The 12,247-nt window shown below is 61.7% G+C and overlaps 1 protein-coding gene across 1 annotated transcript in view; it reads right to left on the bottom strand.

The window, feature by feature from the left end:
* PROM2 (prominin 2) overlaps window positions 1–12,241 on the bottom strand; it is a gene marked incomplete at its 5' end in the record, with an annotated part of 14,610 nt that extends 2,369 nt beyond the window's left edge. The window contains 22 exons of the mRNA XM_005860464.2: window positions 156–262; window positions 489–578; window positions 1,196–1,264; window positions 1,485–1,565; window positions 1,863–1,916; window positions 2,039–2,131; window positions 2,867–2,938; window positions 3,411–3,557; window positions 5,566–5,650; window positions 5,781–5,872; window positions 6,329–6,452; window positions 7,332–7,484; window positions 7,829–7,988; window positions 8,224–8,287; window positions 9,074–9,148; window positions 9,481–9,680; window positions 10,024–10,113; window positions 10,351–10,414; window positions 10,609–10,729; window positions 10,821–11,023; window positions 11,416–11,465; window positions 12,127–12,241. Coding sequence (XP_005860526.1) covers window positions 156–262; window positions 489–578; window positions 1,196–1,264; window positions 1,485–1,565; window positions 1,863–1,916; window positions 2,039–2,131; window positions 2,867–2,938; window positions 3,411–3,557; window positions 5,566–5,650; window positions 5,781–5,872; window positions 6,329–6,452; window positions 7,332–7,484; window positions 7,829–7,988; window positions 8,224–8,287; window positions 9,074–9,148; window positions 9,481–9,680; window positions 10,024–10,113; window positions 10,351–10,414; window positions 10,609–10,729; window positions 10,821–11,023; window positions 11,416–11,465; window positions 12,127–12,241 — 2,309 coding nt within the window. The remainder of the gene's footprint in view (window positions 1–155; window positions 263–488; window positions 579–1,195; window positions 1,265–1,484; window positions 1,566–1,862; window positions 1,917–2,038; window positions 2,132–2,866; window positions 2,939–3,410; window positions 3,558–5,565; window positions 5,651–5,780; window positions 5,873–6,328; window positions 6,453–7,331; window positions 7,485–7,828; window positions 7,989–8,223; window positions 8,288–9,073; window positions 9,149–9,480; window positions 9,681–10,023; window positions 10,114–10,350; window positions 10,415–10,608; window positions 10,730–10,820; window positions 11,024–11,415; window positions 11,466–12,126) is intronic.
* Window positions 12,242–12,247: the final 6 nt, after the last annotated feature.

Raw genomic sequence — 12,247 nt, 5'->3', positions numbered from 1 at the left:
GGGGGGGGGGGGGGGGGGGAGTCTGAGCAGCAATGCCTGGTGGGTGGGTGTAGCAAGGAGCAAGGGTGGCTCCTCAGTGTGCCTCCTCTGCCTGGCGGGGGGTCTCAGGAGGGGTGTGAGGCCCCGTTGCCCCCACAGTCCTGGCAGCCCCTCACCTCAGGCGTTTCCAGATGGGATGGAAGTATTTGGAGGTCTTGATAGCAAAGATGATGCTGGGGACCAGGAAGAAGGTGCACCACGCCAGGCAGAACCAGAAGGCGTTCTGGAGCAGAGGGTGTGGAGTTAGCTTGCCGGGGCTGGGGCTGGGGCTGGGCTGGGCAGCTCGGTACCACAGGCCCCCACAGCCTCAGGGAGGGGCACGAGGCAGTGTTCCCAGAGCCAAGTGCAGGCCTGGGGCAGGGACCCTGCCTCGCCTCAGGTCCCGCTCATGCACCCCCCCCCCAGGGGCCTTAATGTCCACGAGCCCGTATGAGCGCCCCAGCACTCACCCAGGGGTCAACCATCATGTCACACAGGATCACTCGGCCATTGTCCAGGGCTCCAGAGAGGGGCTGGCAGGTGGCGATGTGCTGAGTCACCTGTGGCACCACATGAGGCAGATACATCCAGACCCACAGGTGCACACCCCACAGTCAGAGAGAGAGGTTGACAGACACAGACAGGTCCAGGGACACATGGGGGAGACACAGGGATGCAGATCACATGGACAGACACATGGACACAGGAACACAGAGATGTAAGGACACACAGCTCAGCTCCTGCCCTTTCCATCATGCCCCAGCCTGTATTAAGTGCCTACTGTGTGCCCAGCACTGTGCCTGCAGTCACACTCTCCCTGAAGAGGCAGCACAGGAGGCAACAGGCTGCGGGCTGGGTTGGACTCAGACAGGATGGGCAAGGGGCCAGCACGAGGAAGGGCATGGGACCAGGTGAGGACGGCACGTTCGGGACCTGTGGCCAGTCCCGCTCACACTCAGGCCTCAGAGAAGGGCTGCCTGGAGGGTGGGTGTGCAGAGCCCAGCTAGTGAGCAGGGGCATGGATGCCAGGTTTGGGAGTTTGGGTTCCAAGGCACCTCCAGGGCATCCCCATGGGGCTCTGGGGTGGAAGAGAGTAGAGCAGAGTGAATGGCTGGTACCGCTGGGAGCGAGTGATCGGCAGTGGCTCTGAGGCCAGGAGGGGCCTGTCCCCACTCACCTCCTCTCTCACCCAGGCCACGTACTGGGAGAAGTAGCCCATCTCCCGGGCCAGGAAGCACTTGCTTTCCTGCAGGAAGGAGAGGAGCCCTGGCTGGCAGGAGTCCCAGGAATCGGCACCCAGAACCCATGCGTGGCACCATCAGGTCAGGCCCAGCTGGCTTTCCTGGGAGCCACGGTGAGGGAACAGGGCTGGAGGAGAGGCCGGGGTGGGAGCCATGTGTGCCTCAGCCTCTCAGCCCTCCCCTGGCTCTGAGGCAGCCGCCACCCCTCTGCCATCCCTCACTCACATTCCTCAGGATACGGGCGGCCCAGGCAGGCAGCTCTCCTTGCAGGCGGGTGACCCTGTCCAGGACACCTGAGGTCTCCCGCTGGGGAGAGGAGACGGGCCCACTCAGTGTGCCGCTCGGTCCGGGGCAGCCTCACGCATTAACTCAGCATACAGCACACAGCACGCTCAGCTTGGGGCAGGGGTGTTAGGCCCTAAGGTCACAGCGGCCCAGACAGTGGTCCTCAGGGATCTGCTCACCCACCCCAGATCTTCCCACCCAGCCCTCAACTTCCCGTGGGACCAGGCAGAGCAGGTGAGGTCCCTAGTCAGCTGGGCCTCCTCCTCCCTCCCTCTGCTGCCCACCTGCTCCTCCCCACCCTCCCGTCCTCAGAGCCACCTGGAGGTTTGGTGCTGAGAATGCCAGGGCCCTGACACTGATGTTGAGCTTGGCCTGTGGAGGAGAGATGGGGCTGGTCAGGGCAAGAGCAGGATCCGGTGCCTGCCTCCCCGTTCATGCCCTCTGCCTGCCTGCCCTCCTCCGCAGGCCCCAAGCTCCCTGGGCCGCCAGCTTACCACGAGGCTCTGCTGGGGGAGGACCTTCTCCTGGTAGAGGGTTCTGAGCCCTTGGGCCTCCTCCTGCAGTTGCTTCCCCAGCACAGAATCGCCCTGAGGGGAGACAGGGACGGAATGGCCTCTGCCCAGAATTGGGCAGCCCTCGCCAGCATGTCCTTTACCAAACTGTTCCACCAACATGCTGAGGGGTGTGCACGCCAGGTTCAGATGAAAACACTAAGGCCTCCTTGAACTCCTGGGCCGGATCTGGGTTTGGAGGCCTAAGCTCAAGTTCAAGGTCTACTGCTAGCTTGCTGGGCATCCCTACGTCAGCCACAAAACCTGTCTGAGTGGCATCTGCTGGGTGGGGTCTATAACCTATCTGGAAAGTAACTTTTAAACTCTAAATATTTCTAAATAGAAAGTGCTATCTTCCCAGTGGAGTTGAAACTCCTGAGGGGCAACTGTCATGATATCTGCTCCATCGCACTGTCCTCATGCCACCTGTCCCAGTGGCCCCCACGAGCACTGAGCACTTAGAAACACTTGCCCCACAGTGTGATGTCAGACCAGTCAGTTCATCTGATCTCACAGACAGAATAAACAAGGCCCAGGGATGGTAAATGACTTGCCCAAGGCCACACAGCCAATTGGTGGCCGAACTTGAGTCAGAACTGATACTGCAAAACCCTTCAGCCCTGCCGGGGGTGCAGAGCCTTACTGGTGGGAGCCTCAATCCCCTGCCTGTGCCCTCGCCCCCTCCCCAGTCCAACCACTCTCACTCCCTCCCACAGCACAGGCCGCTCCCCGACTCCTGCCTGCCCAGCGGGGTCCCTGTTCCCTTCTCACCTGGGAGTGGGCCAGTCCTTCCAGGTCATGGGCCAGCTTCTCCACACTGGTGTTCACCACAGGCTTCTCGGTCTGGGGGCAGATGGAGGGGCCAGGAGGGGATGAGCCCTGCTTCCCCCTCCCCTGAATTTCCAGTCTTTGCAAAAGTCCTGCACACCAGGTAAGTCAGTAGGGACCATCAGCAGGTTTGACTGAACCTGTGACTGACATACGCCATTTTCCATTCAGATAGAAGAGAAAGTGAGACGCCCTCTGGTGTAACCCAAGGAAGAGGAGACTTCCCACCATCATTTGCCACAGCAGAGGGTTCAGAACCACGGACAGCGGCACACTCTGGGGTTGGGGGGACATTCACTCCAGCCCAGCAGGATGGGAACACCAGGACAGGCCTGGGGCACGTGGTCTGGGGACCACCCCCATCCCCCCAGGGACATGGGGAGTTAAGAAAAGATGGAGGGCCGGGACAAGGCGAGATGCACCCCTCCAGTTCCTCCACGGGCCCCTCTGTTCTGCAGCGGTCTGGCCTGAGGGGCCCACGGCTGACCTGGATGAGGAAGCCAGGGTAGTGGATGTTACTAAGCCCACTGCTCTGCAGGGCCTTCAGGTCCCGGAGGCCAGCTGGGCTCAGCAGGTCCAGACTCTCCATGTCCATTTTGAGGTTCTGCAACTCCTGCTCCAGCTTGGCCGAGTACTGGGAGAGAGGGGACAGGGTGGGGGCATGCCCAGGCTCTGAGCCAGGGCCCCAGAGCTGCTGTCCTAGATGGGGGGTCACCAGGGCCTCCATGCTGGATCCTCCCAGCCCCAGACAGGCCCCCACAGACCTCTGCTTCCTACCCACCCTCTCCCTCCAACCCATCCCCACCAATACCCAGCCCCCCTCAAGCACCTGTCTGGCTATTGGACAGCAACACAGACCTTCCCTGGAATCCAGTGTAAAATAGCTTCCCCAGCCCACCTTTCACATCACCACATGTCAGGGCTTCAGAGCACCTGCCCCTGTGACATCGTGTATGTGTGCACTTGCCACTGCCATCAGCTCTGTGAGAGCAGCACCTCCTCCGCCCATTCTGAACCAAACCCTCAGAGTCCAGAGCAGGGGCTCACGTGTGGTGGGCACAGGACAGGTGTGTTGAATGTGTAGAAGTGAATGGATGGATGTATGATTGAATGACTTAATGAATGAACACAGTCACTTAAGCCAGACCACAGTTTAAAAAGGGACACTCAGCATTTCCCAGCCATTGCTGGAGGAGATTTAAAGGGTGTGACACTCGGCCATGTTTAACAGATGAGAGACGGAGGCCAGAGAGGAGCATTCACCTGCCCGAGGATTCACAGCAGGTTAGAGAATGGAGCCCAGCTCTGGTCCCCTCCTGCCCACCACCCTGCCTTCCCAGGGGGAGAAAGGCCTAATTCTTTCTTGGAGGCATCCATGACACACAGGCAGGTACAGGACGTGTTTGAAGGTGGCCAGAACTCTCCTGGTGCCCTGGAAAGCACACCTTGCCACACTTATCCCTGCCTCACCAGCTCTTGGAGGACAAGCCCTCTTAAGGTCACATTCGATGTTGCCAGATGGCCCCCAAGGACTGCCCAGTCCCTCTGAACCTGAGGCCCTAATGTCCAGACTCATCTGTGAACTGGACCCTCCCCTCCCCACAAGAGCCATGACTCCCAGCCAGCAGAGCAGGGCCCCTCTGCCAGGCCCCTGCTGACACCCTCCCTGGCCAGCCTCCCTCCACGGGCAGTGTCTGTCGTGACTGAGAACCCGGCATCACCTGCTCTGTGGGCACCTTGTCTGGTTAGAGACCCTGGAGGAGGAGAAAGCTAAGGCCCCCGCTTATACAGTTTAAGGTACGGAGTTGGGACTGTCACCTGGACCCCCTGGCTATGCTGGCTGCAGGACTCAGGCACTATGCTGTCCTGTGGGCTGAGAATGAGTGGTGGGTTACAGAGGAGTCGGGAGGTTTTCTGGATGGAGAATCAGGAGTCAGCACGCTCGGGGCAGGGGTGGGGGGTCCCAGGACATGCTTGGGGAAAGCTCCCTGGGGGCCTGGGAGTCAGGCGCCTCTCCCTCACCTCCCTTAGTGTGGAGAGAGGAACGGAGAGAGTGTCCACCCTCAGGAGAACCCTCTTCCCCAGCAGCTCTCAGGAAGTAGCTCTTCCTGCTCTATCCCAGGACTGTTTCTATGGGCACGGATCCTTCCCCCGGTTCTATGCACCAAGCTCTGGCAACGTCCAGCAGCTGAGGGATTGAGTCCTGCCACCGACTGACAGTGTAAGCTCAGCAAGGGGCCGTGCCTCGTGGTACCCAACTTCACCACCATCATTTTCACTGTCACCCCATCCCGACCGCAGCGTACCAGCCAGTGCCTGTCCCGGGCAGGACACACCCTCAGCCCCCTACTCACTGCCACCAGCCTTCCCTACTGCCGCCTCAGCTGTGTCCAGTTTTCCTGGAGCACAATGCTCAGAGCTGGTCACGGCCCCAGGCACTCACCCACCCACCTGCACATCCCAGAAACCTCCTGGGCGCTAGCCCTTGGCCAGGCCCCGAGCTGCCATCAGGGCCTCTGGACCTGAGGCACCTCAATGGCTCTTGCAGACATCTTAGGTTCAAGGAGATGGTCCCACCTCAGAGGCAAGACAGGAGGAGGGGCATCTGTAGGAAGGGTCCCCGCTGCCTCAGGTTCCCTTACCTGGCTCAGATCCAGGTACGGCTCCAGGTCATAGGAGTCATTGAGCTGCAGGACCCTCCAGAGTGGAGCCCCTTTCCTGCACTGCCTGGGGAGGAGGGGGGAGGAAGAGAGACAATGGTGTCAAAGATGAGAGAGGGGATGGCCAGGGGGCTGGTGTCACCCTAATGGGACCCCCACCTCAGCTCCTCCTCACACCCTGTCCCAGCCCCACTCACTGATAGGCCAGGAGGATACTGATGTTCTTCTTCAGACCAAGAAGGTGGGACAAGTTCATGGACGAGGGCAAGTTCCCCGGTGTGTCAACAAACTGGAGATGGGTCAGAGAGAAATGAGCCTGGAGTGGGCAGGGGCAAGCTTGTCCCAGCCAAGGGCCCAGTCCCACGACATCCTGGCTTAGCAGACAACATACCCCTTTGACTCCGGCCCAAACCTGCCTCGAACTCAAATCACCCTGGGCCCTAACACCCAGCAGGGACCCTTCCCACAAATCTTGGGGAGGGGGGCAGCCTGGTCTGCAACAGAGAGTCTGGGATTACCTGCTAGAGGCACTGAGGAACCAGGACCCCCTGAGGTCTGGGAGTCCCCGCCCTGGGGCTGGGCATCAGTCCAGGCACTCACGGGCTCTCGCTTCCACTCCTCACCGATGGGTGGTTTTCTGTCTTTCTTGGGCCGTCTTCATCATTGCCCCTTCCTCTCCCTCTTGCCTCCTCTGGCCCCCACTTCCTTCCACCCTCTTTCTCCGCTCATATCTCCCTCCACCCACCTCGTACAGCTTCCCGCTCTCCCAGCTCCGACACACCAGCGTCTGCACGTTGCCGCCCACCAGGAAGGTGGAGAAGACGAGGAGGATGAGGGGCGCAGCGAAGAGGAAGCTGAGGTTGGCCCCACTGGGGAAGGCAAAAGGGTGGGGGTTGAGGCGAGAGAGACCCTCTGTCCCCACCCACATCCCAGGCCAGCGTGGTCAGCAAGTTGGTCCCTTTGGGGAGAAAAACTCAGAGGACTCCACCACCTTGGCCCGGAGTTAGAACTGCTGACTGTCCCCACCCCGTCCACCCCCATCCTCACTGTCGCTGGGCCCTGGCAGCCTAGAGGAAAGGGTAACTGTTTTGCTCAAAGAGCCAGGACTGCCGCCCCCTGGGCCCAGGGCACAAGAGGTGACCAGCTGCAGAACTCAGTCCTCAACAGGACCACCTGGCACAGCCAGCCATGACCCACCAGCAGGCGCAACTTAGAGGGTCTGAGCAGGACCAGTGCAGCTGACCTGTAGGGCTTTTTGGGGAGGTAGGCACAGCCCCATGTCGGGGCCTGAGCTTAGAGAGTAAAACATGAGCTGGATTTCAGCCCCCACCCTCCCCTTTGGCCAGGCACCCTATGCAGTGAGCAGCCTGCACAACTGAATGTGGCAGCCCCGGCCTTAGAGACCATCTAGTCCAGGGCAAATCGGTTCTGTCTCTGGGGCCGCCTCCTATGGTGGTGCTGCCTGGATGCGGGTGGAGAAGAGGCTCCGTCTGGGCTCAGTGGGAGTGCCTTTGGTTACTGTAACTGCAACTGGTGTGGAGGTGGAAGTGCTTCTGTGTTGTCTTTCCTGCTCTAGTCCAATCCTTTTATACAGATGAGGACATGGGGCCCAGATGGGTTACGAATTTGCCATGGCCACCCAGCGAGTCAGTCTCTCAGTGCCCAGGAGAGAAGGAGTGTCCGTGGGCACAGGGGAACCTGGCCAGCCTGATGGGAGAGACCCTGCCCCTCTCCACAGCCCTTCTTACACCATGAGGACGCGGGCTCCAGCCCTGCCCTTGGCCTCCAAGTGGCTGCGGTCCCGCTGGGCAGACAGCCCCCAGATGCCCAGGTTGAGGCCCACGAGGTTACAGACCACCACAAGCAGGACCACAGAGCACAGAACGTAGCCCACAATCCACCTGCCACAGAGAAGATGCGGGTGTCACTGAGAAGGGACAGGCTAGCATAGGACCTAGTGGCGGGGTGAGGCCACTAATGCCAAGGCTGGGGGTTTACAGTGTAGATATGGGCATTTCCTGAGCCCCCCGCCCCCCACCCCCCGTGCTCCTATGGGGTCCACAGGCTCAGATCTCAAGGACACGCAGCCAAGGTTGGGACACAGGGGCCCAAGGAGTAAAGGATCTTGGCTTAAAGGAGGCAGAGGCTTCGTACAACAAGGAGTTGATGGGGACTGTAATGGGGCCCTTGGTGGCCAAGAGGTTGGGCTGCCGACTCCACCCCCACCCCCATGGGTCCCGAGCACCTGTATTTCTCGTATCTCTGCACCTCCTTCAGGTAGGGGCGGCTACTGTTTTCCACCTTCTCCAGTGCCTGGCTCCAGCGAGAGGCCGCCTCCCAGTTTGGGAATGCTTTGGCCAGTGTCTTCAGCCCTCTAGGCTGCTGGGCCACCGCCTTCTTCAGCTCTGCCCAAAGCAGCAGGGGCTTATGGGTTGGGGAAGGCACCCAGGGGCCCAGGGAGAAGGATGGGCAGGAAGATCACCTGGGACCCACAGAGAAGGCCCACTCTGTCCAGGCCCAGCCCAGGAGCAGCCGTCAGCCTCCACCCACTGCCCCACTCCTCAATCGGCGAGCCTGTCGTTCGGGGTGGAGTAGGGTGGCATGCCGGGCAGCCAGCCTGGCCCCTGGGCAGGGCCTTACCTTTGACCACATCGGCCAACTGCAAGGGAGCCAGGAGTGGGAGGGCGTTAAAGGTGCTGTTCTCCTGCCAGAGCAAAAGGCAGCTGTGCCTCCCGCTCTATACCTGGGGGTCCCCGCTTGGGGACCTCGACACCACCAGGCCCAGAGGGAGGGGATCTCACTTTGTGCTCCCAACTCTGGAAATCGGGAGACAGCCTCCCCTTGGTTCTCTTGGTCGATGGCTTCTTTCCCCTCCCTGGGCCCAGCCTGACCCAACTCCCCAGAGCTCCTCGATGACCCTCCCTTTTATCCCCAGCCCTCGTGCCTAGACTATTGCAGTAGACTCCCACCTCTCCCATCCGTCCTGCGCATGACTGCTAGGTGTATGTCCCTAGAGTCCATTCTAACCCACTCTCGCAGCCTCAGCTCCCACTCCTTCCTCCTGGAACCATGGCTGCAGCCACCTCACACAGCTGCCTCACCGTTTCCTCAACTCAGGCATTCCAGGCCCTGAGTCACAGGTGTTGGCTCATGCTGTGGGGCCCCCCACAGCCATGTCCACCCAGGAGATCCTGCCCGCCTTTGGAGCTCAGCTGCAGGCTCCCTCCCTGGCTGCCCTGCCCCCACACCCTGAGGGTCCTAGCTCTTGCTTCTGAGTTCCGGGCCTGCTTCCCCCACCAGACCGTGTGCACTCAAGAATTGGCATCCATCGTGGGATTTCAGCCCTGGGTACCATGTGATAGGTGAGGCCCTGCTTTGACCAAGTCTTAGATTCAACTGGGCAAGCACCCGAAAGGGGGAAACTGAGGCTCCTCGCAGTGAGTTCTCTGGCCGGTGGGGGAGAAGCCAGGTAGACAGGGTGGGCACTCACCTCCTGGACCATGCTGGAGAAGTTGGCCTCCGGGACCCCCTCCAGGCGATGTAGGACATCGTCCACAGGGGGCACCTGAAATTGGAGGGGGTGGTGGGTAATGACAAAGGCCTGAGAGGGATCCCTGAGGGAGGATGGGGGCAGAGGCCGCTGAAGCCTCAGTGTCCTCATGTGTAAAATGTCGGGACCAGCACAGCCCTGTCCTGGGTGGCAGTGAGACCTCAAGGAGCTCATGGCACACTTCGTGCCGTAGGAAAGCTGCTGCCCCTCTGCCAGGATGACCAGCATTAGCCCCGGGAGGGTGGAGAAGCATGGGGGTCTGCCTCGGGAAACAGGGCCCAGGGCGACTCCGGGGGCAGCAAGCAGAGCAGTCCCCCTCGCTCTAACAGCCTCTGTCCGGCCTGTACCTGGCTGAAGTCAGCTCCCAGCTTCAGGCCATGGGCCTGGCTCAGGGTCTCCTGGCAGCCCTGGCAGCTGGGCTTCTGCAGCAGGTCACGGAGGCGCTCTCGGTGCACCGAAACAGCCTGCTCCAGGTCCTGCTGCCCCTCCCGCAGCTCCAGGAGGGTGGCATTCAGGGCTCGGAGGTGGTCCACGGAGACCTGCAGGGCTGAGAGACCCCCCAAATCTTGACTGAGCAGTCCCCCCACTGCTGACGCTTCCTCCGAGGCCTGGAGGGAAGTAGAACATCTCCCCTCACCACCCCCCGTCCCGCTCTCACCCAGCCAAAGGGAGCTGCCAACATTGACCTCTAACCCCAATAGTTATAAGGGAAATGGCCCCAGGGCACATTCGGGCAGGATCTGGGCAAGGGTGCCCAAGGGGATCCTAGGACAAAGCCAAGGGTGGGGCTTGGCTAAGGCAGCAAAAGAAATCCAGGGCCGAGGGAGGGTGGGGCCTGGCCTCAGGAGACACCACCCTGGGCGCTGTCCCACTCACGCTGTCCCACTCACCCTGGCCCAGGCTGAGCAGCGAGGCCAGCATCTCATACACCGCGCTCCGGAGCTGGGTGTGGACCGCAGTCCCGATGCTGCCGGCAACACCTGAGGAGCACAGGGCAGTCTGAGGACTGGTCCCCCGGCGCCGGGAGTCCTCCCTGCGGTCCATCCAGCCTCCCCAGGTTCTGCAGCAGCTTGACTGCCCAGCTGGGCCCAATCTCCACCTCTGAGAGGGTGTTCCCAGGGGAAGCCCAGGATGAGGGGATGAGAGGGACCCTCAAGACAGACCTGGGCAGCGGGCCCCAGGGGCTGGCCAGGCTGCCGGCCAGCTCTAATCCTCACCATCCAGGTCCTTCAAGACACGATTCTGGGGAACGGAGAACTGCTGTGCCACAGCCTGCAGCTCCTAGGCAACACGGGGTGGTCACCTGACAGGGCCCCCTCCATCCTTTCCCAGCCCTTCCCCTGACTCAGGGGTGCATTTATGTAGTACAGTGACTCTCCAGCAGGGGGCAGCCAAGTACACGTTGGAAGGACCCACTCTGCTCTGACCTGCCTAGGCCTGGTGCTCATGTGGATGAGAGGTTACCCGGTGCTCACCTGGGGGACATCAGAGACCAGGCCCCGGAGGCTGAGCAGCGTCTCGGGCACGGCCTCGACACTGGGGCCCATCTGCTCATGCGCACGCTGGTTGGTGACAAAGGCACAGACAACACCGATCCTGTGGGATGGGGCGGAGGAAGGAACTCGCTGGATGTCCTTGGGCACCGGGGCCTGGGCCCACCCTCCCGCCTGAGCCGGGCACCCCTCACAGCAGCACGAGGGTGGTCAGCAGCAGGAAGGTCATGAGGGTGCCGCGCTCACAGGCCATCTCCTTGTACTCCGTCTTCACTGGGCCCCCACAGCGCTGGTGGCCACGGCAGCAGCAGAAACAGAGCCCGGCAGTGGGCACCACCAGGAGGTAGAGGCCGGCGATGACAGCGCACACCACGTAGCCAGCCTCGTACCGCACCACCTGCAGGGCAGGGCGGCAAGGCCGTTCTGACCCACCAGCCAGCCTGCCCTGCAGGACACCCCAGGGCCACCAGGAGGGCGGATGCACCCAGCGGGCACTTTCACGAACGTCCTTGAACCCATGCAGGTTGCACGTGTCCGTATTGTTGTTTACCACCTTACAACGGAGGAAACTGCCCTCCAGGGAGGTCTGGGTTCATTGCAAACCCCAGTTAAGGGCAGAGCTGTGGTTTGCAATCAGGTCTGCTGACTGCAGGGCTCATGAAAGAGGGGAAGGGATGCCCAAGACCCACCCTGGGGGACAGCCAGCAAGGCGGGCTGAGCTGAGGGGGCCTTCCCCCTGCTGGCCCCCAGGCTCAGCCTGAACTCCCTCTCCACCCTGCCCAGCCTCACCTCATCCACCTTCACGGAGGCCGGCTCATTCAGCAAGTTCCTCACCAGCTCTACGGAAAAAGGCAAGCTGGGGGCTGGGGGCTGGGGGTTTGGGGTTTGGGGCAGGGACTGCTCTGCCCCTGTTCCCGCCCCCACATCAGGAGAGGTGGGCTCTCTGGAGGGTCTCCTCCCACCACCAAGGCACCCTGGGAGAAGGCGGTGTCACCACAGCCCCTGGCCATCATGCCCAGGCCTCGGGATGGAGTGGCTGAGGGAAGGCCTGGCCACCCCTCCTCCTGGGCCCTACAGGCTGGCCCTGCAGCAGGAAGCCAGGCCACCCCACCGGCCTGGTGAAGAGTGGAGCTGAGCCGGGCCTAGGAGCTCCTCCCCTGGGAGGCAGGGGACAGGCTGAAAGGGCCCTGCAGCCCCTCCTGCTCCTCCCAGTCCCTAGCACCACTAGACCCAGAGGAAATCCTAGCCAGCTCTTAGGGAACTTCTAACATAACCGCTATGTTAGGTCAGAGAGACTGAGGCTCGGAGAGGAAAAGGGCTCCCCCAAGGTCCCACAGGAAGGTCCTGGGGGGGTCTCCAGGTGATGCCCCTGGGCAGGAAGATGGGGGTGGGGAATGCTGGGGATCCTGCCCTCCAAAACCCCTGCTCCACGATGGAAGGGGACAGGGTGCTGGCCAGGGCCCGTCCCGCCCGGGGCCCGCCTGGGGAGAGCACACTCACCGGTAGGGAAGGGGTTGAGCTGCACAGTGGAGAGGAAGCGACGCACGGTGCCATAGAGGTGGTCCAGGGGCCCTGGAGTGCGCACGCGAGGGGCCAGCCACCGGTCCCTGGCTGCCCGCGT

The sequence above is a fragment of the Myotis brandtii genome, unplaced genomic scaffold (genome assembly GCF_000412655.1).
Source record: "Myotis brandtii unplaced genomic scaffold, ASM41265v1 scaffold1347, whole genome shotgun sequence".
Classification (NCBI taxonomy): Eukaryota; Metazoa; Chordata; class Mammalia; order Chiroptera; family Vespertilionidae; genus Myotis; species Myotis brandtii.
This window is presented reverse-complemented; position numbering and strand designations above follow the sequence as displayed.